Here is a 26595-nt window from a genome sequence, read left to right as displayed (position 1 = left end):
TGTATTGTTTTCCAAAAAAAAAAAAAAAAAATTTAAAAAAAATCGTTTTTGAATCGAGAATCGTTTTGAATTGAAAAATTTTTTTTTGATTTTGAATCGAATCGTGACCCCTAGAATCGATTTTGAATCGAATCGTGGGGCACCCAAAGATTCCCAGCCCTAGCATCCATACAAACTGAAGGATGGGGGCCACTTTAAGATGCTAAAAGCAATCCAATGTTGGTCAATATACTGTTGTGCTGTCGAGTTGGTATATCTTGTTTTACATTTCAGAGGCTGTTGACGCAGTCAGGAAGTAGTCTTTGCTATTAAGTTGAATATTCCAGTCTTGTCTTATATATTCCAACAGCAGTGTTTCCCATTAAACGGCAATCTATTTGTGTAGGCGGGAGCGTGGCCAGGTGTGGCAAGGGGTCATTTTAGGGTGTGTGTCAATATGAAGTCATCGTATAATTTGCTACGACGCATTTATTTATTTTTTTAAAGCCCTAAAAAATATTATGTATATATTTAAAGACATATTAGTTATTAGTATGCACATTTATTGTTCTTTTTATTTTATATTGTTTTACTGTATTTTGTAAATTCTGCTGTTTCTTTTATTCTACATTGTAACTCAGGCTGCACTTTGTACTTCCTCTGGTTTATATATTATTCTGGCTTTACTGAATGTTGGAATTTAGTTTGGCAGATAGGTAAACAGTCCTAAGTATTTCTGAAAGACCGTTGCTTAAAACTTCAAACTCTAATTTTATAACAAATAATGTAGTCAATGTTTTGAAGAACAGGGCCGGCAGGAGATGGCAGCACATACAGCTGAAACTCCAAAAATTAGAAAATCTTGTAAAAGTTTATTTATTTCAGCAATTCAACTTCAAATGTAAAACAAATATGTGATATAAACTCATTACATACAAAGTGAAATATGTCAGGCTTTTATTTATTAAAAATTCAATGATCAGGGTTTACGATTTCTAAAAACCTGCAATTTTTTGGAAATTTGCAATTTGAGGTTTTCATAAGCTGTAAACACCAAAGTGTGGCCCAGGGGCCATTTGCAGGCCATGACACATTCTAAACATACTAATATAAAAAAAAAAGACAAAGGATAATAGTGGAATAGAACAACAAACAGGGGAAATTTAACGAGAATAAGTTGCAATGTTGACTCTAACAAAACAAAGCTGTCATGTGTGCTGTTTTTTTTTCCTCTTTAAAGCGGTCATTTCTCAAAAATTAATACTGAATCAAAAACAATGTTGTTATGCATTATTAACCTATTCAAGGCTCCAATTACTTCACATCAAAAATTCTGCTTTGGGATACATTTTTGGGGAAATATATGGCATAGTTTGTGTATTTGCTATAAAGCAAGCACATTTTCTTTGATAAAAAGGGCGTAAAACAAACAAAAAAAACCCATAACAAATAAAAACTTAAATTGGTGGAAGGATCTGAAGTTGATCAAGAGACTTAAAGGGAAACTGCACTTTTTTTGTTTTTTAATGCATTCTAACTTGTAAATAAAAGTCCTCTTACAGCAGAGCCAATGGGTTCGCCTCTATTTTGCCCATAAAATCTAATAAATAACCATTCCAAATACTCAATTTACATTTCATGTTTTGAATATGAACCAAGTATTAGTGATATTTTTATTATAAGCGCTAATGCAGACAAACTATTTATAGCTGTGCCGTGATCACTTTCGTGTGTCCCAATGTTTACATCATCGAGTGGTATGCTGCTTTCTCGCTTCCTTGTTCCCTGGAAGTTTATTGTAGATCATAAATCATGCATCTGACCTGGACAGAAAAAGTCTGAGTAGGTCAATTTACCACAAGTTTGTACACGTTGACAGCAATTTAGGACCCAAAACTGGCTTGTTTCCCCCGCCCCCACCCCACTCCGTTTCTTTGTGAGGATTATGAGACATTCTTCACCTAAATGGGAATATATGAACATCCCAGCAGTATGCATCCTAATGATAGAAGACGTTGCAAAGTAAGTGATGTTTTATCATGTTTGTTGGCTCTCGTACCGGACAGTGATGAAGAAAAAAAAAAGCAAACGTGATGCGCTTTTGAAAGTTTACGAAATCTTTTGCAAAATATTCTTAATTACCATTGAAATGTGTCATGTAGATGATTTATTGATGTAAGTACTTATAAAAGGAGTTAATTATATTGATTAATTAAGAACAAATAAAACTGAATTTTTGACAGCGCTCAAAATATGATAAACAGAGTTAATACAGATGTGCAAAACAAAAATGAATTAATTAGTGAGTCACGCTATTGTGGGGGAGAGGTTTTACCCTAAACATCTCCAGGTTAGCATGGTTGAGGCGCTCTTCGGGGCGAGGTGTTGTTCTGGGACTGGACGCTTCATTGTCTGACAGAATGATGACGTCTGGAGAAGGAGTTCGTCTATCGTGGTCCGTGTCACTGAAAGGAATACGACAGGAAAGTAGACTCATTATATAATAAATCATATCTTATGAAACATACCTTTGAAATTTACAATCACCATTGAGTTGCTATAAAATGTTTTTTTATCACGTTGATATTTCTTGTGCGCAAGGCAAAACCTCGCCTGTCATGGAGACAGGTCGCGGGCGGATCAGCTCATTGTCGGCTTCCTCACCAGCAATTCCAGAATGCACATCATAAGGGAAACAATGCTGACCAAGACCTCAATGGTCCGATAGACTAACATTTAAGGACTAATGTTAGGGTAAAAAAAAACTACCGTACTTCTTTTTGTTGACAGATTAAACTTCAGATGCCGCGTTCACTGTTCTCACCAAAGCTTGTGATAAAGTATGAAGGGGCTGTTAGCAACATTTCCACAGAGGCCTTGAGGGTGCCAACTTTCCAATGTATTTTACACAGTATATCTCGCCCTCTCACGGCTTCTCGTAGGTAATGGCGTATGTACGTACGTACATAACACATGCACGCGCATTAGTTTTAGGTGTTGTTAGCCAATAATAGCAATTTGGATAGCTAGCGTTAGCGGTCATTGAATGTATATTCTATCATAACAACAACATGGCTGCAAATTGTTCGTTGCTTCTCTTGGACTGCTTTTGTATGTGTGTACACTCTCTCTGCGCGTATATGTGGACGAGACTGCGTGAGTGACCGCCGTAAACACCAATCATTTTATTCGGGCCAGTAAAATTTTTTATTACATAAACTTAGTAATTATGCAACATATAGACAATTGTCAATCAAATGTGTTCTGTTAAACCACTAATGGTAACATAAGCGAGTCGGTGGTGTTCTTGTTATATTTTTTGCATTGTGTTATGGTGAGGAAGTTGCAAACAGCACCTTTAAAGGCCTACTGAAACCCACTACTACCGACCACGCAGTCTGATAGTTTATATATCAATGATGAAATCTTAACATTGCAACACATGCCAATACGGCCGGGTTAACTTATAAAGTGCAATTTTAAATTTCCCGCTAAACTTCCGGTTGAAAACGTCTATGTATGATGACATATGCGCGTGACATCAATGGTTGAAACGGAAGTATTCGGACTCCATTGAATCCAATACAAAAAGCTCTGTTTTTACATCTCAAAATTCCACAGTATTCTGGACATCTGTGTTGGTGAATCTTTTGCAATTTGTTTAATGAACAATGAAGACTGCACAGAAGAAAGTTGTAGGTGGGATCGGTGTATTAGCGGCTGGCTCCAGCAACACAAGCAGGAGGACTTTGACTTGGATAGCAGACGCGCTATCCGATGCTAGCCGCCGACCGCACGGATGATCGGGTGAAGTCCTTCGTCGCACCGTCGATCGCTGGAACGCAGGTGAGCATGGGTGTTGATGAGCAGATGAGGGCTGGGTGGCGTAGGTGGATAGCTAATGTTTTTAGCATAGCTCTGTGAGGTCCCGTTGCTAAGTTAGCTTCAATGGCGTCGTTAGCAACAGCATTGTTAAGCTTCGCCAGCCTGGAAAGCATTAACCGTGTGGTTACAGGTCCATGGTTTAATAGTATTGTTGATTTTCTGTCTATCCTTCCAGTCAGGGGCTTATTTCTTTTGTTTCTATATGCATTTAAGCCCGATGCTATCACGTTAGCTCCGTAGCTAAAGTGTTTCGCTGATGTATTGTCGTGGAGATAAAAGTCGTGGAGATAAAAGTGTTCTCGACTCTCATTTTCAAGAGGATATAGTATCCAAGGTGGTTTAAAATACAAATCCGTGATCCACAATTGAAAAAGGAGAGAATGTGGAATCCAATGAGCTAGCTTGTACCTAAGTTACGGTCAAAACGAAAAAAGATGCGTCCTGCACTGCACTCTAGTCCTTCACTCACACGTTCCTCATCCACGAATCTCTGGCTTAAATTAATGGGGTAATCGTCGCTTTCTCGGTCCGAATCGCTCTCGCTGCTGGTGTAAACAATGGGGAAATGTGAGGAGCCTTTCAACCTGTGACGTCACGCTACTTCCGGTACAGGCAAGGCTTTTTTTTATCAGCGACCAAAAGTTGCGAACTTTATCGTCGATGTTCTCTACTAAATCCTTTCAGCAAAAATATAGCAATATCGCGAAATGATCAAGTATGACACATAGAATTGATCTGCTATCCCAGTTTAAATAAAACAATTTCATTTCAGTAGGCCTTTAAGTATAAATCAAATATTTTCATGGCCCGAGCATAAAAACACCTGTTTACAACCTTCTAAATACGATGTTTAACATTGTTAGAGCCCTATAGACATGAAACAACACCCACATAGTCAAATCTGCACTTGTTTAATCTAATATAGTAGACATAATAAATTATACATATACTGCTCTGAATTTAGGAGTTATGGTCTACCCCCCGAATGCAGCTGAGATAGGCTCTAGCATCCCCCCCCGTGACCCCAAAAAAGGGACAAGCGGTAGAAAATGGATGGATGGATGGATCTTATCTAAAGGCCATTACTAGTAGTATTGATATTTATAGTTTAGACATTTTTATGTTTCCAAATGATTAATCTAGGCCATTTAGGAAAATGCTTGAAAAACGGGAAAAAAATCTGCGACGGAGTGACGCTGCAAACTTCAAAGCACGATGTGGCGAAGGTTGATTTCACGTTTTTAATTTAAAGAGAGGTGGAGTTATGTCCAACAGTTCCTGAAGGCAACAGCCTTTGCCGTGCTGGCCAAATGGTCGACTGCGCATGCCATAATACAATCATGCATACACTAAAACTAACATTGACTATTTAATAATTAATATTACTTGTACAAAAGTGATGCAACATAGTTCAGGACTTTAATTTTTTTATTTGTCATGGGCTTGTAAAAATGGAAAATTACAATTTTCTACGAAATGTTGTAGAATTGATCTTTTGAAAAATAAAAAAATGCAGGTATTGATAGAAATAGTGTTGCATGTTGATATTTATATTTTTCATACCTACAGAAGCACGGGTTGAACCAGGCAGGATCCACTAGCAACGTAAAATAGTAACCTAATAGGTCCAAGTATGAAAATACTTTATAACGATTTTTGTTCCACACTTCCTAATCGGCATCATTGCATAATTTATGATAAGTCGACAAGGACATTGGAATTTAAAGCTTAATTAGCAAAGAAACATTCATATAAGTTCTTTTAGAAAGCTTGGGGTGTCCCGATCCAATAACGATAACAGTTTGAGATCAGAAGTATGGGATTGTATCGGCTTGCATCAAATCAAATGTCCTTAATTGAACAATATTGCAGTCTAAAACACATATTAAAAATCATACAGCAATAAACGGGTCTGTCATGAGCTTAACTTAATTATTGGCGCCACAATAACAACCATTGAAATATGTCAGGAAAAAAGCAAAAACATATTCATCAGTTGTATATATAGATCACCTAAGTCAAGTATAGAAACATTATTGTGATTACTTATGGATTATATTGTGAATAAATTGAGAACAGGAAGTGAACAAAAGTTTTAGCAACTGTTATGTAAAGGAAAAGTGGTAGGATTAAATAAGCTCTTCTTCTTCCTACTCCTTTTCGAACATGTTGAAAAGAGAAACGGGAAATTGTGATGTATCATGTTGTATGCATGCATGCATGTTCGAAATAAACTCAAACTCAAACAATGCATCACCAAAAAACAATTGCCACCTTACTTTAACTTAAGGACAGCATAAGCCCATTCCAGACAGTTACAGTGCACCTGGAAAGTATTCACAGAGCTCCACTTTGTCCACATTTTGTTATGTTACTGCCTTATTCCAAAAGGTAATAAATGCATTTTTGTCCTCAAAATTCTACAGACAATATGCCATGATGACAATGTGAAAAAGTTTTTATTATTTTATTTTGCAAATGTATTTAAAAAATATAATAATAAAGTAATCACATGTTCATAAGTATCCACACCCTTTGCTTAATACTTTGTTGATGCACTTTTGGCAGCAATCACAGCCTCTTCTTGAATACGATGCCACAAGCTTGCCAGACCTGTCTTTGGGCAGTTTAGTCCATTCCTTTTTGTAGCACCTCTGAAGCTCCATCATGTTTGATAAGTAGCATTGGATTGTATCCACGATGTCTCCGTATATTGCTGCGTTCATCTTTACCTCTATCCTGACTAGTCTCCCAGTTCCTGCCTCTGAAAAACATCACGACAGCATGATGCTGCCACCACCATGCTTCACTGTAGAGATGGTATTGGCCTGGTGATGAGTGGTGCCTGGCTCATCTGGCTGATGTCTGCCATTCACGCCAAAGAGTTCAATCTTTGTCTCATCAGACCAAAGATTTAGTTTCTAATGGTCTGAGAGTCTTTTAAGTGCATTTAGGCAAACTTCATACTAAGAAGTGGCTTCCATCTGGCCACTCTACCACACAGGCCTGATTGGTGGTTTGCTGCACTGATGGTTGTCCTTCTGGAAGGTTCTCCTCTCACCACAGTGGAATTCTGCAGCTTTGATAGAGTGGCCATTGGGTTCTTGGTCACCTGCCTGACTAGACTAAGATGAATGCAGCAATCTACAGAGACATCCTGGATGAAAATCAATGCTTCCCATCCAACCTGATGGAGCTTCAGAGGTGCTGCAAAGAGGAATGGGTGAAACTGCCCAAAGATAGGTGTGCCAAGCTTGTGGTATCATATTCATAAAGACTTGAGGCTGTAATTGCTGCCAAAAGTGCATCAACAGAGCAAAGGTAAATACTTATGTGCATGCAATGTTTTGGGTTTTTTATTTTTAATACATTTGCAAAATCCATCCATGCATCTATTTTCCACCGCGTCCCTTTCGGACTCAGCTGCACAAGGCAGAGTACTTCATTTGCAAAAAATTAATACAAAAAAACTGTTCACGTTGTTATTATGGAGTATTGTCTAAATAATTTTGAGAATAAAAATGAATTTATTCCATTTTGGAATAAATCCGTACCATAACGTAATGTGAAAAAATGTTAAGAGCTGTGAACACTTTTCGGATGCATTGCAATAATAAATAGGTTAGTGTTTTCATACCTACCATTGTCAAACTGTTCTAATATTCCACACTACAAAATAAAAGTATGTATGATTCCTGCTGATATTGTAGCGAATCAATAATAGTGTTGGCCGATACACAAGGCTCCGATATCAGGTATCGTATTGGAAGTGTATCTGGACACACCTAACTGCCGGCTGTACACTTGTGTTTGTTTTTGAACGACTAAGTAAGTGTGAATACTCTTACGTACAAACTGTTGAGTTTAATACAATGATTTATTCCATTCTAAATCTACATGAAGACAAACTGCCACGTATAAAATAGGTTGTGACATTGGAACTGTAGTATTTAGATATGTACAATATAATTGTCAGGACTGTGTGGCACAACAGAGTGGTTAATGTGTCTCTAACAATCAACCGCACAGACATTACATCTTTACACACGGACCATTGGACAGTAGATTCCAGTGGTGGTTCTCAGCAGGGGAGCATGAAGTGGTGAAGAGATGAGTTGCTGTCAGTAGACAACAAGTTTGCTTTAAAAGCAGCATCAAAAAGTTTCCCCTAAATTTATGCATTTTCGCTTCTTCACATATACAATAAATATTGACATCCTCATTCTGCAAGTCGGCCTTTACTTTTTGGATGCTTTTGAATAGCTCGATTTATTTTTAATATGAAGACGGGCAATTATTGCTAAGAACTGGTGGGGAGCATTTGCATCAAACTCTATAATGCCTCCACGCATGTGCTTGACCAATGGCTGTGGGCCTTCCTAAAAAAAACAAAATAAGGGACACTGTGTTGGCCGCCGTGGCTGTCTTCACTCCTACTGGTGTTGTGATATTTGTTATGCCTTATTCATGTGTGAAAGAGTTTTTATGCTATTGGACTCCAAACCAAATTCACTTAGAAATATGGTTTGGAGTAATACAAATACATGGTAAATAAATGCTAAAAAATGTTTTTCATTTTAGTGCACAATAACAATATTGCCAAAATAAAATGTTTTGGCTACTTGTACCTTTTTTTCTTCTATGCTACGTATGTGACCTCAGGCTTTTTAAGGTCATGTTGCCTCTAAACTAAACAAAATTGAGGCTAATACACCTTTTTTCCTCCAAATAATTGATAAGAACCGTTGAGAAAAAGAACCGTTAAGGAACCGAATTGTTAAGCAGAATCGAAATTGGAAACGGAACCGGAAAAATCGTATCAATTCCCATCCCTACATAACAGCACAAAATAGTGTCCACTCATAGAAAGTGTGGTTAAATACATCGCCAAACACATACTGCCATTTAGTACTGTTGAAAAACTAGCATTTTTAAAAGTGCAGCAAACGTTTGACAGTCATTTGTCATGTCATGTTGCTGTTTCCTCACTCTGAATTTGCCGGGTTTAACTTGACTTGACTTGTTAATGCATCTGCTTATAATGTAGTGTTTAATTGTTACACTAGGGTTACTTGAGGGTGCATGGGAGTTTGCACAACCAGTCTACATATGCTTTGTGGACTTGGAGAAGGCATTCGACCGTGTCCCCCGGGAAGTTCTGTGGGGAGTGCTCAGAGAGTATGTGTATTGGACTGTCTGATTGTGGTGGTCCGCTCCCTGTATGATCAGTGTCAGAGCTTGGTCTGCATTGCCGGCAGTAAGTCAGACCCTTTTCCAGTGAGGGTTGGACTCCACCAAGGCTGCCCTTTGTCACGGATTCTGTTCATAACGTTTATGGACAGAATTTCTAGGTGCAGTCAAGGCGTTGAGGGGATCCGGTTTGGTGGCTGCAGGATTAGGTCTCTGCTTTTTGCAGATGATGTGGTCCTGATGGCTTCATCTGACCAGGATCTTCAGCTCTCACTGGATCGGTTCGCAGCCAAATGTAAAGCGACTGTGATGAGAATCAGCACCTCAAAGTCAGAGTCCATGGTTTTCGCCCGGAAAAGGGTGGAGTGCCATCCGGGTTGGGGAAGAGATCTTGCCCCAAGTGCAGGAGTTCAAGTACCTCGGAGTCTTGTTCACGAGTGAGGGAAGAGTGGATCGTGAGATCGACAGGCGGATCGGTGTGGCGTCTTCAGTAATGCGGACGCTGTATCGATCCGTTGTGGTGAAGAAGGAGCTGAGCCGGAAGGCAACGCTCTCAATTTACCGGTCTATCTACGTTCCCATCCTCACCTATGGTCATGAGCTTTGGGTTATGACTGAAAGGACAAGATCACGGGTACAAGCGGCCGAAATGAGTTTCTGCCGCGGGGTGGCGGGGGTCTTCCTTAGAAATAGGGCGAGAAGCTCTGTGATCCGGGAGGCTCAATGTAAAGCCGTTGCTCCTCCACATCGAGAGGAGCCAGGTGAGGTGGTTCGGGCATCTGGTCAGGATGCCACCCGAACACCTCCCTAGGGAGGTGTTTAAGGAACATCCGACTGGTAGGAGGCCACGGTGAAGACCCAGGACACGTTGGGAAGACTATGTCTCCCGGCTGGCCTGGGAACGCCTCAGGATCCCCTGGGAGGATTGGCTGGGGAGAGGGAAGTCTGGGCTTCTCTGCTTAGGCTGCTGCCCCCGTGACCTGACCTCGGATAAGCGGAAGAAAATGGATGGATGGATATTGTTACTCTTCACTTTTGTTTAAAAAGGTCCTAACTTGATTGTCAGTTAGGTATTGTACAACTCTAATCTCTGCCTACATGTTCAATATTGAAGTGCAACTCTGTTTGTCAAAACTTTATTCAGCAATTTTATTTATTGTTTGTCTTGTGTATATTTATGTATATATAGTATCATTTACATACTTAAATAATGTTATGTATCGTTATAGCACAAGGCTGCAATATATATCGCGACATAGATTTCAGGCAGTATCGCCCATCCGATGTTACTTTCGTTTACGTCGACACAGGTGCCATTATAGAACTGAGTTCCTGTACCCACCCCTGGTCGCCACAGCAAGATGATCACATGATGATGTAGGTTAATGTTTAAACTGATTACCCTAACTAACACAACCCTGGCTAGGGATCAAACTTGTGTCCTCTGCCGCAAAAAGCCGACGCATGGACATTTACATAGAACAGTTTGAAAATGTAGCTATTTCCTTCTTTTGTTAGTGACAAACAGGAAATGGAAAAAATATGTTTGCAGTAAAATTCCACATAAAGGGCCCTGTCATTCTAAATTCGATTGACATTTTGTAAGCTATTTTTAATTTGACACTTTTCTTGAGCACGGATCAGCTTATTCACACCAGCCAAAAGTGCTAGACTTCAGTGTCGGTACAACCTGACCATAAATGCTTACGTATAGTATTTAAATTATCTTACCATCTCCGCCCGGCGCTCATATCCACCGGCTCATCCAGTACGTTCTCCTTCCCGTTTTTACTGGGCCCAACATGGCCGCCATGTCCTCCCAGTCTAAGGCTCCCATTTAGCTTCTCCTCGTAGGTGGCGCCCATTAAGCTCTGGTGGTGGAGTGAGCTAGCACCGGGGCCTTTCCCGTCTCCCAGAGGACCGGCAACTTCTAAGGCGGCCAGGTCTGCCAGATCTTTGCGTTTCAGCAGCGCCAGCATCTTGAGGCGCTCCATCGCCTCGTGGCCCTCCATTTTGAGGCGCTTGGCGAGGGCTTCCTCTCGCTCGGTGGGCGACTCCAGGCCTCGCTTTAGCAGGTTCAGCCTTAACGCCTCCTCTGACATCTGCTCCATCCTGCATGAGACACAACAGGAGAGTTATCTCTTCTGATGACTCACACTTTCAATGTGGTATCATTAATGTATCGACAATCTGTGCAAAAATGTATCAAATAGGAAGTGTATCAAATGTTTAAAAAAAGCAAATAATACATTGGAACATGAAGATAACATAGTAAGATGGTTAGAAATATGACAACAGTAAACAAAAACAAGTCATATAATTGATTCTCATTACTTGCCATCATACAACCAACCAACCAACATAACAATAGTGTTCACACTTGGTAAAATGTTTGTGACATAAATACTGTTGATACTAATTGATCCCACATACCAGTACCACACCATGTGTGGATTATTTGACAAAAACGTACTCAAATAAATGCGCTATTGTTCTTCTATTAACGAGAGAGGACCACAAGTTCTCCACAACAATGACTCAGGCTTTAAAAACACAAGTCAAACATGGAACGTTGCAGGGAAGCGACTGCTCTATTTCCAGCATCACGGAAGTGCGGTAAAAATGGCTGCAACACGGATAATCAGACAGCGTGAGCAGCTGATCATTCAGACAGAAGTGGGTTAAACAGAGCAGACTAATAATAGCTTGGATTTCTCAACTTGACAGTGATGAATATTGGGATTTCCGCAGTCAGGGAATATGCTCTGACTTGAGAATTGGAACAATACATTTGTAAAACCTACAAAATAGTTAACAACAGTCAACCTAAACTTTAATAACTGCTCGACCCAAGTCCAGGGGTCAGCATGGTTACATTTGTGTTGCTATGGTAACTGCTACGCAAATATGTGATCGTAAGTACGAGGGGTGTCCCGAAACTACTTTTCCATTTCCAAAATTATATCCATATTGGAGCCTTGAGTATTGTCCAATACGATACGATATCAGTTATATGTACTTTTATTATTTTGTAGTGTGAAAAGACTTAATCAAGTGAAATGACTCCAACGACGAACGATAGTAGGTAGGAAAAAAACAAACCTATTTTTTATTAACTGTCTGGAATGGACTTATGCTGTCTTCAGTTGAAGTGGTAATTTTCTTTCCTCCGGCACTGTTCCCCTAGCATTCAAAAAAGCGGTTATTCATCCTCTGCTCAAAAGACCTAACCTCGATCCTGACCTCATGGTAAACTACCGACCGGTCTCCCACCTTCCGTTTATTTCCAAAATTCTCGAAAAAACTGTTGCACAGCAGCTAAATGAACACTTAGTGACTAACAATCTCTGTGAACCTTTTCAATCCGGTTTCAGGGCAAATCACTCTACGGAGACAGCCCTCGCAAAAATGACTAATGATCTATTGCTAACGATGGATTCTGATGCTTCATCTATGTTGCTGCTTCTTGATCTTAGCGCCGCTTTCGATACCGTCGATCATAATATTTTATTAGAGCGTATCAAAACACGTATTGGTATGTCAGACTTAGCCTTGTCTTGGTTTAACTCTTATCTTACTGACAGGATGCAGTGCGTCTCCCATAACAATGTGACCTCGGACTATGTCAAGGTAACGTGCGGAGTTCCCCAGGGTTCGGTTCTTGGCCCTGCACTCTTTAGTATTTACATGCTGCCGCTGGGTGACATCATACGCAAGTACGGTGTTAGCTTTCACTGTTATGCTGATGACACTCAACTCTACATGCCCCTAAAGCTGACCAACACGCCGGACTGTAGTCAGCTGGAGGCGTGTCTTAATGAAATTAAACAATGGATGTCCGCTAACTTTTTGCAACTCAACGCTAAGAAAACGGAAATGCTGATTATCGGTCCTGCTAGACACCAACATCTATTTAATAATACCACCTTAACATTTGACAACCAAACAATTAAACAAGGAGACTCGGTAAAGAATCTGGGTATTATCTTCGACCCAACTCTCTCGTTTGAGTCACACATTAAGAGTGTTACTAAAACGGCCTTCTTTCATCTCCGTAATATCGCTAAAATTCGTTCCATCTTGTCCACTAGCGACGCTGAGATCATTATTCATGCGTTCGTTACGTCTCGTCTCGATTACTGTAACGTATTATTTTCGGGCCTCCCTATGTCTAGCATTAAAAGATTACAGTTGGTACAAAATGCGGCTGCAAGGCTTTTGACAAAAACAAGAAAGTTTGATCATATTACGCCTATACTGGCTCAGTTGCACTGGCTTCCTGTGCACTTAAGATGCGACTTTAAGGTTTTACTACTTACGTATAAAATATTACACGGTTTAGCTCCAGCCTATCTCGCCGATTGTATTGTACCATATGTCCCGACAAGAAATATGCGTTCAAAGAACTCCGGCTTATTAGTGATTCCCAGAGCCAAAAAAAAGTCTGCGGGCTATAGAGCGTTTTCTATTCGGGCTCCAGTACTCTGGAATGCCCTCCCGGTAACAGTTAGAGATGCTACCTCAGTAGAAGCATTTAAGTCCCATCTTAAAACTCATTTGTATAATCTAGCCTTTAAATAGACCCCCCCTTTTTTAGACCAGTTGATCTGCCGTTTCTTTTCTTCTCTCCTCTTCTCCCCTGTCCCTTGCGAGGGGGAGTTGCATAGGTCCGGTGGCCATGGATGAAGTGCTGGCTGTCCAGAGCCGGGACCCCGGGTGGACCACTAGCCTGTGCATCGGTTGGGGACATCTCTGCGCTGCTGACCCGTCTCCGCTCGGGATGGTTTCCTGTTGGCCCCGCTGTGGACTGGACTCCCGCTGATGTGTTGGATCCACTGTGGACTGGACTTTCACAATGTTATGTCAGACCCACTCGACATCCGTTGCTTTCGGTCTCCCCTAGAGGGGGGGGGTTACCCACATATGCGGTCCTCTCCAAGGTTTCTCATAGTCATTCACCGACGTCCCACTGGGGTGAGTTTTTCCTTGCCCGTATGTGGGCTCTGTACCGAGGATGTCGTTGTGGCTTGTACAGCCCTTTGAGACACTTGTGATTTAGGGCTATATAAATAAACATTGATTGATTGATTGAATTGTTTTTTTTTAACACAAATAATTTATTAAGTTAAGCTTATGACACAGTAAATTGAATGATGTGGACACTTTTGTTACGAGATACTTTTTAATATGCTTCTGCCTTGAAGCCTGTGTCCATAAGTAATATACAACTGTAAATATTACATACTTGTTTGTATTGACGATGTGGTGTTTTAGACTGCAATATTGTTCAATTAATCACACTAATTACATAGCTTGGGTGCTATTATGTGCTTAACTGTTGTGTAGCTGCTAACTCCTTGTAGCCTACACTACCGTTCAAAAGTTTGGGGTCACCCAAACAATTTTGTGGAATAGCCTTCATTTCTAAGAACAACAAATAGACTGTCGCGTTTCAGATGAAAGTTCTCTTTTTCTGGCCATTTTGAGCGTTTAATTGACCCCACAAATGTGATGCTCCAGAAACTCAATCTGCTCAAAGGAAGGTCAGTTTTGTAGCTTCTGTAACGAGCTAAACTGTTTTCAGATGTGTGAACATGATTGCACAAGGGTTTTCTAATCATCAATTAGCCTTCTGAGCCAATGAGCAAACACATTGTAACATTAAAACACTGGAGTGATAGTTGCTGGAAATGGGCCTCTATACACCTGTGTAGATATTGCACCAAAAAACAGACATTTGCAGCTGGAATAGTCATTTACCACATTAGCAATGTATAGAGTGTATTTCTTTAAAGTTAAGACTAGTTTAAAGTTATCTTCATTGAAAAGTACAGTGCTTTTCCTTCAAAAATAAGGACATTTCAATGTGACCCCAAACTTTTGAACGGTAGTGTATATAGCCTACCATGTTTAACTTTTGGAAATGACTTCACTAAAACAGAAGAAAAGGCCAACCTTGGGTGCTTATTGGAGGACCTTTAGCTTTAACTGAATGTCCAGCTTTGCACAAGTAAACGCGCTGCTGCAGAACTGCTTGTATCGAAAATTTTAGATCATCTGTTTTTTTGATGATCCAAACTCAATATATGATCAAAACACCCCTAGTAAGAACATCAGCTGAACGCTTAACTAAACCAATTCGATTAAAGCATAATTCAAACCCCAAACACTTAAATGGACAAATGTGGAAAACATGTAAAAAAAAATGGATGGATGGATATCGCTTGACCTTCTTGGGGTCGCTGCAGCCTAACCTAGCTGCACTTGGGTGGAAGGCATTTACACCATGGAAAGGTCACCCAAGTCAAGCAGTTTTGTTGAACAATACACAAAGGAAACACAATTAGATGTGTTTGAAAGTTAACAATTGGCACTTCCAACAGTACAAATACCATTCTTCTACTGCTAAAACTACTGTACAAGCAGCTTCATTTACACTTATCCAGTCGTTAGGATATGTGCATTTTTACATTTACACTAACCATCAAAGCACTTAAATCATGAATGTACATCTTGTACATGCTAAAATCCTTATTTATTAGAGGTCAAGTTGGATGACAGCAAGACGAGTCTTATGAGCGAATGAGCCTGGTCATGTGACCAGCTTCAGCATTGCGAAAGACATGTCAGCGGAGGTGAAGACGAGGCTGAGACTCATTTTCAGTGCGTCATCCATTTCAAATGAAAAAGTATTGGAATATATTGACCTCTGACAAGACATGCAACCAAATTACTGCAGCAGCACTGTTAGATATGAGTTTGAAAGATATGAAAACACAAGAATCCAATAAAAACATGCACAAAGAGGAAAAAAACCATGTCAACAAACTGCAGTAGGTTTAAGAAACCTTTTTATCACCTATTCCTTGTATGTCTCTGAACAAAGTCAGATGTGAATGTGCACGCAATGGCTAGTTTAGATTTTGCTTATATTGATGTCAGTCAGCTAGTCTGAGGGGTGTCCACGGTATAAATATCATGCATTATTTTTTTAAACTACATATACATTATATACATACTTTTTTTCACACATTAAATATTGTTCTGCACCAGGTAGCGATGAAGAGGGTAGCAGACAGTGTGCAGATAAAAAAAATATTTTATGACAAAAACTAGTGCAACGTGGAAGCAGGGAAATGCCAATAAACCACAATCATCCATTCTTGATAGAAAACAAACAATGAACCAGCAGCCACAGGAAGGTGAAGCTGGAATAAAAACCCTCTTGATTAACGATCAGGAACAGGTGAGTCCACTGATCGCCAATCAATAACAGGTGAAGGAAACAGTGCTCTGAGGCAGGGATAACGTCAGGGCAGGACAACCCACAAAACAGAGAGTAGAAACTAGAAATAAGAGCACTGGACAGGAACTAAACACCAAACACAGGAATACACAAATAAATGAAAAACCTGTCTGGAACAATCCTGACAGCCAGCTGGTGAACAACGCATAAGTTGGCAGATATGAAGCAGTGGGCTAGTTGCTAACTAACAAGCGAACAGCGCACTAACTAACATTTAATGCGCCAACTGTTTCTACAAAAAATGAGCAATATCACCGTGCCGTGAGTTCATGGAAGCGTGATAATTAATCAGTTTTACGATAATTCACATTTGAAACTGTTGTGAATTTTACTGCTGCTTATCATTAATACCAGTAATATTTACAGAGGCTGGACAATTATGGCAAAAATATTAATCAGGATTTCTTTGACTGATATTGTAATCACGTTTAATATTCATTATTTGAAAACATAAGTATTTGCTGTACCACCAAAACTCAACATTAATAAACCACAAGTAAAATCATAAAAATACTAATGATATATTTAAATGACAATAAAAATATAAATAACAGTAACATTGAGTCTTTCCGTAAAAATGTTCTTCAATTCGTTATTCACTTATTTTACCACCATAGTGTGTGTGCTTTTTGTGCCAAATAAAATTAAATAAAAAGTTTGTTAATTAAATGAAAAAATCCTCACATTTAATGGTGCAATACATTTTTGGACACTTTTGACCAGTATTTTAGATCAAAGCATAACATTTTTGTAAATGTAACAAAAAGTACTGTAAGGATATTAAGCTTGTGTAAGGTACAAAAAATGTTTTTGTTAGCGCAGTCAGACCGGATGAGGCGCAACACACTAATATTGTGTAGCAACTGCTGTTCAGTTTGTACACAGATCTTACATTGACGATGTCGTTCATTTTGGAATGTGTTGTGGGTGTATGGATAGTTTTTGCTAGCTTTAGTTTCACAGTTTCTCTCTAGGTCGTCCTCAGACGAGCCTTCATCGTTGCTTCCAGTCATCCCGATTCTCCATACATTTGGCCAGTTCCTTGGTACTCTGAGCTCCTGCATCCTTCTTGAGTATGTCCACGTATGTTAGTGTGAGACGTCCTCTTGACCGATGCCCATGTGTTGGTTCCCACAGCACCAATTTGCTGGCTGGCAGCTCCTGATGCCTTCGGCAGTGTCCTGCTAGTCTCATTCTCCTTACAGCAATCTTCTCGCTCACCCTTGGTATTCCCTTGTAGAGGATTCTGTTGGTTACGTGCGCACTCTTGTTGATGTTAAGCACTGCACGCAGCATCCTGGTGTAGCATCCATCCAGAGACTTCTCCAGGATTGGCTTCTGGGTCCAGCATTCGCTGCCATAGAGGAGAACGGACTCAACTGCCGCATAGAAGAAGATGAGTTTGATTTGGCGGGGGAGGTTGGAGTTCCATACACTGATCTTGCCGTTCGGGGCCCTCCATGCAAGTGCCTTCCTCACTTTTAGATCTTGCTCAGTTGAGTTGACCCATGCGCCCAGGTATTTGAAGTCCTCAACTTCTTTCAGCACAGTGCCTCCTGCTGTTATGAGAGGTTGATGTTCTGGTGGAACGTTGTAGGTCATGACCTCAGTTTTCTTGGCATTTAGCCTAAGGCCAACCTTGGCGCACTCTAGCTCTACCCTGTGCAGTAGTTCTTGTGCTTGTTCCACGTTGTTTAGTCGCTGTTTTAAGAGGCCATCTCCACATTTCTTAGTGCAGGACGGGGCGGTTGAGTGTTTCAGGGATGAATGTGCCGTTCAGAACATAATTTTCCCAAACAAATTCCTTCTCCTCACAATGTCACATTCATTTCAATTTCCCTGATTCTACGTTTAACAGTGGATTCCATTTTATTGGCCAATTCTGTCCGCGGTTAAGTTAACCCGGAAGTCATAGGCCTTACTTTTTTTTTGTTGAATTTAGTGATTACTGATTAGGCATGCTAGCGCTGTGTCAAATAAAAAGTCGCAACCATGATGAGATCCCAAACTTTAGTAGACATGCTCTTTTTCCCACAACAAGCTCCAGAATTTGCAAGGCCATTAATTTTTCTTTCTTTCCTGATTTTAATATATTTGAATGATCGTGTTAAGCCATAATCGATGTTTCGAAATCTATTGATTGTCCAGCCCTACAGAGAAGTTGTGTTTTGCTTGTTGTGACCTATTTTGATTTGCATGGCTTTTTTAAAATTAGTTTTTTTTTCCGATCAGAGAATGCAGCCAAAGAATCGGCTTTGGTCGGTTGCACATCTGGGATCCAACGTGGACTGGAAGGTCAGAAAATACCAGTCATCTTCCTAAACCTGGCAGAGTTTATCCACAGACACCAAAACTGCTCCTAGACACTGCTGTGACTTGAGTGTGACATCCTATCACAACAGACTAGGGGTGGAGCGGTACATGTTTTCCAAATCTGGTTTTTCACAGAGGCATATCGATTTCCCACACTGTACACATCGAAAGTGAGGGACAAATGTGCATTGTGCCAAACGTCTATTCAGTAGACAAATCCAGTACAGCCCAGCATTTGGCTAGGGAGCAAGCATAAGTGGATGAGATGAAAGCAGTGTACTTCCATCATTCTGTTGAGCTGGAATTATTACTTTGTTTCAATCAATAAGGAACTTTAATACAAGTAACATAATTATTCACACGCTTCAAACCAACTGTTGCACTTGTCTGTAACTTTACACTTTGGATCTCTTTTAGCATCTTTAATGTACAAAATGTATAAAAGTGCTTTGTATGCTTTATTCAGACTTTCTAGGATTTTCGCACTAATTCAAACAAATTCAATCAATCCCAGCTAATTATGCACAGCCTTGAAAAATCGATCACAGGCCCTATTTGGCCAGTTTAAACCTTCAGTCTGCTTTGACCAAAAAAATTTAAAAAATGTTTCTATCTTCGACAAATCAGTTAAATTTAAAGACTTGAGGGCTGAAATTTGACCACATAGTTTTGAACAAGTTTTTCTTCAAAATGGCATCCCAGCATTTTTTGCAAAGTTGTTCTAAATAGGAGATAGTCATTTACTATACCCAGAGCCACTTTGCCCATTTTGGTTGCCATTGTCTCCTATCGTTAGGGATGATGTTCGTTAAGAAATTATCGAGTACAAGCCCATTATCGAATCCTCTTATCGAACCGATTCCTTATCGAATCCAGATAGGTTGTTGTGTGTGCACTGAGTTCCAAAAGCCATAGATGTTATATGACTGGGCCGGCATGCTGTTTATATGGAGGGAAAGCGGACGTGACTGAGGACCGCATGCGGCCGATATAGGGTGAAGGTTTCAGGTGAGAGAGGACGCTAAAGGCACGCCCCCAGTGAGCATATAGTGCTGCTATGTGCGTTGTAAATAAAAAAAATTGCCGACAAACACATCACCAACATGGAAGAGGTGGCGCTCACTTTCGACAACCCGGTGAAGCACACTGTGGAGAAAAAGGGACCAGCACGGTAGCGAATCGATACGCACAACGGGGCAAGAGAAGTCGGCTTTTATTGTTGTGCTAGCTTGCTATGCTAATGGACAACGACACTGACTTTGAAAATGAGGAAAGGGAATCTGGCGTGTTTGATGGAGACCTTGCCCAGCTGTTCATTTCGGACACAGAAGATGAGGACTTTGATGGATTTGTGGATGAGGATTGATCAAAAAAATAATGTGAGTACATTGATAAATACTTCAATAAAGTACAACCCAACTCAGCTTTGCTCCTGCTTCCTTTTTAAAACAGCGTCCGTGCATGCTAGCGTATGTTTTAAGCTAGCGTATGTTTAACCATGCCTGCGCCCAAAAATACGCTGCGCCTTATTTATGCGTTAAATACAGAAATAGCACCCGTAACTAACACGGCACCTTTTAATACAGTGCGCCCTATGATCGCCAAAATACGGTATAGTGGCTTCGATAACGAGAACCGGTTCTCAAAAAGGGATTCGAATCCATGGAATCGGTTCTTTTCTTATCGAACAATCGGGAGAACCGGTTTCGAACATCATCCCTACCTATCGTAACACATTTTTTCAGTATACTCAACATGTGACATTTTAAAATGCTTTTATCGCAAATACTAAATGGATCTAATCTTTTCACTTTGAAATACAAGGAAAAATTGTCCATCCAATTTCTACTGCTTGACCCTCTTGGGGTGTGCGTGTGTGTGTGTGTGTGTGTGTGTGTGTGTGTGTGTGTGTGTGTGTGTGCGTGTGGGGGGGACACGACGATGATGAAGACGACGACGATGACGTCTGGAGCCTACACCAGCTGCATTCAGATAGACGGACAACCATTCACACTCAAATTGACACACTGGGGCTAATTTAGTGTTCTTTGGGTGTAACTACACTTCTCAAACACTAGTTAAAGGCCTACTGAAATGATTTTTTTTTATTTAAACGGGAATAGCAGATCCATTCTATGTGTCATACTTGATCATTTCGCGATATTGCCATATTTTTGCTGAAAGGATTTAGTAGAGAAAATCGACGATAAAGTTCGCAACTTTTGCTCGCTGATAAAAAAAGCCTTGCCTGTACCGGAAGTAGCGTGACGTCACAGGAGCTAGTATTCCTCACAATTCCCCATTGTTTACAATGGAGCGAGAGAGATTCGGACCGAGAAAGTGACGATTACCCCATTAATTTGAGCGAGGATGAAAGATTCGTAGATGAGGAACGTTACAGTGAAGGACTTGAGAGGCAGTGATGGACGTATCTTTTTTCGCTCTGACCGTAACTTAGGTACAAGCTGGCTCATTGGATTCCACACTCTCTCCTTTTTCTATTGTAGATCACAGATTTGTATTTTAAACCACCTCAGATACTATATCCTCTTGAAAATGAGAGTCGAGCACGCAAAATGGACATTTAAAGTGACTTTTATCTCCAAGACAATACATCGGTGACACACTTAGCTACTGAGCTAACGTGCTAGCATCGTTCTCAAATGAAGATAGAAACAAAATAAATAAACCCCTGACTGGAAGGATAGACAGAAGAGCAAAAATACTATTAAACCATGTACATGTAACTACACGGTTAAAAATTCTCAGCCTGGTAAGGCTTAACAATGCTGTTGCTAACGACACTAAGGCTAATTTAGCAACTTAGCAGCCGGAACTCACAGAACTATGATAAAACATTAGCGCTCCACCTACGCCAGCCAGCCCTCATCTTCCCATCAACAGCCGTGCTCACCTGCGTTCCAGCGATCAACGGCGCGACGAAGGACTTCATCCGTGGGTTTGGCGGCAAGCATCAGCTAGGCGTCTTCTATCAGGGTAAGTAGTCCTTGTTGTGTTGCTGTAAGTATTGTACTTAGCCGCTAAGACACCGATCGATCCCACCTACAACGTTCTTCTTTGCAGCCTCCATTGTTCATTAAACAAATTGCAAAAGATTCACCAACACAGATGTCCAGAATACTGTGGAATTTTGTCGAAGAAAACAGAGCTTTGTGTATTGTGTCCAATAGGGCCCAAACACTTCCGTGCATTTTATGACGTCACGCGCATAAATCATATCCAAAGGAGATTTTCAACCGGAAGTGTGGCGGGAATTTTAAAATTGCACTTTATAAGTTAACCCGGCCGTATTGGCATGTGTTTCAATGTTAAGATTTCATCATTGATACTATCAGACTGCGTGGTCGGTAGTAGTGGGTTTCAGTAGGGCTTTAATGCGAGAGACAGTATTCATTCATATGGTGTTTTTGCATAGCTGTTCATTCAAATTGAAACATTTAATTTCAAACATTATTATCTTATCATTTGTATGATTATTATATGTATTTAAAGTCTATAACATACTTGCCAACCTTGCGACCTACGAATTCGGGTGATGGGGGGTAAGCGGGGTTCAGGTGGCGGGGGGAACACAACATCCGCACCGTTGTGTTACGGTGCGGATGTTCTCCCGAAATGTGTTTGTCATTCTTGTTTGGTGTGGGTTCACAGTGTGGCGCATATTTGTAACAGTGTTAAAATTGTTTATACGGCAACCCTCAGTGTGACCTGTACGGCTGTTGATCAAGTATGCACTGCATTCACTTATGTGTGTGTAAAAGCCGCATATATTATGTGACTGGGTCGGCACGCTGATTGTATGGAGGAAAAGCGGACGTGACGACAGGTTATAGAGGATGCCAAAGGCAGTTCCTTTAAGGCACGCCCCCAATATTGTTGTCCGGGTGGAAATCGGGAGAAATTCGGGAGAATGGTTGATTTTCGGGAGGGGGCACTGAAATTCGGGAGTCTCCCGGGAAAATCTGGAGGGTTGGCAAGTATGGTCTATAAGCCCTCCACACAGCTTTCACACACTTATAAACACTTCCTATGCTCTTAAAACACTTCATACACAATAAAACCGTCATTCTTTTAACATGAAACGTCAATGGGTTCTCAAATCTCAATGTACGCAATGGTACTTTAAATGAACTCTGAAGTGGTGAGAAAACAGTGCACTACTATTTGTAAACAGCAGAGGCACTGTTGATACAATCTGCTGCCTAAAGAAGGTGAACATGATGCAGCTACGGCCTCTGCACATCCAGTAATTATTTGGCTCTGTACCGCATTCGCATCAAGTTTAGAACCAGATTGAACAAAACTGGTTTCTGTTTTTTTTATCACTACCGTTTCAACATTCAATCCATTGTTCATGATGTCCTCCTCTGACATTTCTGTTCCGCATCATCTTCTTTAATTCTGAAAAGCGTGAAAAAGATGGCACAACAAAGCCTTTCCCTGCTACAACCTCCTCACTAATTAATTTGTGACGCGGCGGTAGAGCATAGCGGTCGCCTCCATTTGCTGAGAGAAAAACACAAGAAGCTCCCGCTCTGGCGAGTCTCCACCTTTAACGAGTGTCGCTGAGAATGGCGCTGATGAGCCAATCGGGGCCGACCTCGTGCCGCGCGTCAGTAGATGCCACCCCCCCACCCGCCCCTCGTGGCGATCGCCACTGACTGCCTTTACATAATATAATGACTGTTTCAGTCAGCTGCTCCACACTCTTTCTCCTGTTTCTCCTCAACCCCACCCATCCCGTCTCATAATCCCTCCCACCGCCATCACCAGCCCACCCCTCTGGCTTTTGGGCACACTGCCAGGCTGAGGCAATAAAGGAAAAGAACAGGAGACGCATCTCAGTAGCAAAGTAGCAAGCAAAAAGGTTGATGTCGGCACCACCTTGAGTAAAAATCACTTTTTTTCCCCACCTTTCGCGAATGACAGGTGGAAGTTGTGTAGATGTCTGCACCTACAATATGACACTGGGAGCTGCAACACTGTATGGAGGAAAAGGCCGGTAGAGCGACGGCTGTCCGGGAGCCTCCAGACAGCCACGTACAGCACAACATTCCAACAGAAGGCAGCGTTTTGTAACCCTCTTCTCCTGTTCCAGCTGTATAGTGCCACAAAGAAACCCCTCCCTGCTCATCTACCCTCCCCCAATTCCTCAAACTCTTCCGTTTTTTCCTCCCCCTCTCTTTTACTGTAAAAATAAACACATGCTTACTTTCAGGGCCCCTTACATGTAGCCAGGGCTCAAGGCGTCATTTGTTCATGTTACACAGACCAATCAGAAGTGGCTGTGGAGTGTGTGGACGTGTGCACACAAGCGTGTGTGTGTGTGTGTGTGTGTGGCTGCTTTATGAGAAAATAATAAAAAGAGTGACACAAACACACAGACTTTTTTTCTGCCGCTTGCACTGTCCTTGCACGCCTTTGTGCGTGAGATAGTGTGCACGGGTAGCAAGGAGGCGGGGATGGCAGCTCTCTTCTGACATAATGCCAAATCTTAATTCCCCATCCCCCACACACACACTCACACACACACACCATGTTCTTAACGCATGAGCTGACTGTCGATCAGATGGCTGCCGCTAAAATGTCGCCCCCATAATCGAAATCGGGCGCCCTTCCTTGCATGTGCTTCTGACCACCCTCCCGTCCTGGTAGGTCCTACGCCATGGTCGACGCCATGTGCCAAGCAGCCGCCGTGTGGAGGTAATAAGGCCATTTGCAACTGCATTGCTCATTTCACGCTTGGTCTGCAACATGACAATTCATTTGGCTGATGCAACGCCAATCCTCCCAATACGCCTTCTGCCGCCTCGGCCCCGAACCGACACCAGGGAAGCGTTTAACCGTTTCCTTTTTCAATGCTTTGATTCATCTGCTTATCGCTTAAGTGCAGGGGCCAAATGGATCCGGCTAGACTTTCCTAGCCTTTTGCCAAAAATGACAACTTCTAAGTGTGGCTCGTGATCCGGCGTTACTAATTTCCAAACCGCCCACATTCATGCAATGATTGCTGCCATCAAAAATGTTGTGTTGTCGAGTGCAAAATGTCACCAAACATCTGGAGTTGCCACAATCAAACGCCTATCTTGTGGGCAGCAGAGGTTCGATTTTCATGTAAAGTTCAAAGCGGCAGAACGTTGTTTTTTTTTTAAACTGCAAAACAGGTAATTCCCCAAGAAATAACAGAAAAAGATATGCAGTGTTACCTTGGTTTTTGTATGCCCCGTTTTTCATAGGATATATACACATACATGTATACACATACATACATACAGTACATATACACACGTACTGTACATATATACACACACATATGTATATATATATATATATATATATATATATATATATATATATACACATACATATATGTATACATATATAGCATACTTGCCAACCTTGAGACCTACGATACCGGGGGTGGGGGGTGGGGGACGTGGTCTTGGGTGGGGCGGGGGGCGTGGTTGGGGCGTGGTTAAGAGGGGAGTATATTTACAGCTAGAATTCACCAACTCAAGTATTTCATATATATATATATATATATATATACATATATATATATATATATATATATATATATATATATATATATATATATATATAAAATATATATATATATATATATATATATATATATATATATATATATATATATATATATATATATATATATATATATATATATATATATATATATATAAAATGTATAAAATACTTGACTTTCAGTGAATTCTAGCTATATATATATATATTTATATATATATATATATATATATATATATATATATATATATATATATATATATATATATATATATATATAAATAAAACAAGTACTTGAATTTTAGTGTTCATTTATTTACACATATACACACGGATTTGTTGTAGACATCCATCGACGGCGTCGCCATGTCTGTAACTTCCTCGTTCTTCTGCTTCGTCTCCTTGTTTTGTGCGCAGTTGTGCACTCTACTCTCTAAAAGGCGTAGATGTTATGACGTCATTGGGCAGGCAAGCTGTTTATATTGTGGGAAAGCGGACATGAGAACAGGCTGTCCCCACTCAGATCCGCATTGAGCTGGAGGGGGCGTGGCCTCCAGCTCCGGCTGAATTCCGGGAGTTTGTCGGGAGAAAATTTCTGCCGGGAGGTTATCGGGAGAGGCGCTGAATACCGGGAGTCTCGCGGTAAAACCGAGAGGGTTGGCAAATATGATATATAGATACATACTGTATATATGTATACATTAGGGCTGCAACAACTAATCAGGTAAATTGATTATAAAAATAGTTGGCGATTAATTTAGTCATCGATTCGTTGGATCTATGCTATGCGCATGCGCAGAAGCAACTTTTTTTTATTTTTATTTTTTTTATAAACCTTTATTTATAAACTGCAACATTTACTAACAGCTGAGAAACAATAATCAAAATAAGTATGGTGCCAGTATGCTGTTTTTTAAAAATAAAATACTGGAAAGGATAGAAATTTAGTTTGTTTCTTTTATCCGATTATTAATCGATTCATCGAAGTAACAATCGACAGATTAATCGATTATCAAATTAGTTGTTAGTTGCAGCCCTAGTATACATACATATATACATACATACAGTATATATACTGTACATACATATATATATACATACATACATATATACATATATATACATACATACATATATATATATATATATATACATACATATACATATATATGTATATATATTATATATACATACATATACATATATATATATATATACATACATATACATATATATGTATATATATTATATATACATACATATACATATATATGTATATATATTATAATATACATACATATATATATTGTACATACATACATATACATATATATACATACATATACATATATATACAT

General features: G+C 40.3%; 1 protein-coding gene across 1 annotated transcript in view; it reads right to left on the bottom strand.

Annotated features, from left to right (window-relative positions):
• Nucleotides 1-26595, bottom strand: part of gatad2b (GATA zinc finger domain containing 2B) — a 125772-nt gene that overhangs the window by 26348 nt on the left and 72829 nt on the right. Inside the window, exons 2-3 of the mRNA XM_062056695.1 lie at nucleotides 10786-11166; nucleotides 2315-2444 (exon numbers count right to left, since the gene is read on the bottom strand). Coding sequence (XP_061912679.1) covers nucleotides 2315-2444; nucleotides 10786-11165 — 510 coding nt within the window. The 5' untranslated portion in view covers nucleotide 11166. The remainder of the gene's footprint in view (nucleotides 1-2314; nucleotides 2445-10785; nucleotides 11167-26595) is intronic.

This window comes from Entelurus aequoreus, linkage group LG08 (genome assembly GCF_033978785.1).
Source record: "Entelurus aequoreus isolate RoL-2023_Sb linkage group LG08, RoL_Eaeq_v1.1, whole genome shotgun sequence".
NCBI classification, from domain to species: Eukaryota; Metazoa; Chordata; class Actinopteri; order Syngnathiformes; family Syngnathidae; genus Entelurus; species Entelurus aequoreus.
The sequence above is the reverse complement of the archived record's forward strand: the minus strand, read 5'-3'. Positions and strand labels throughout refer to the sequence as shown.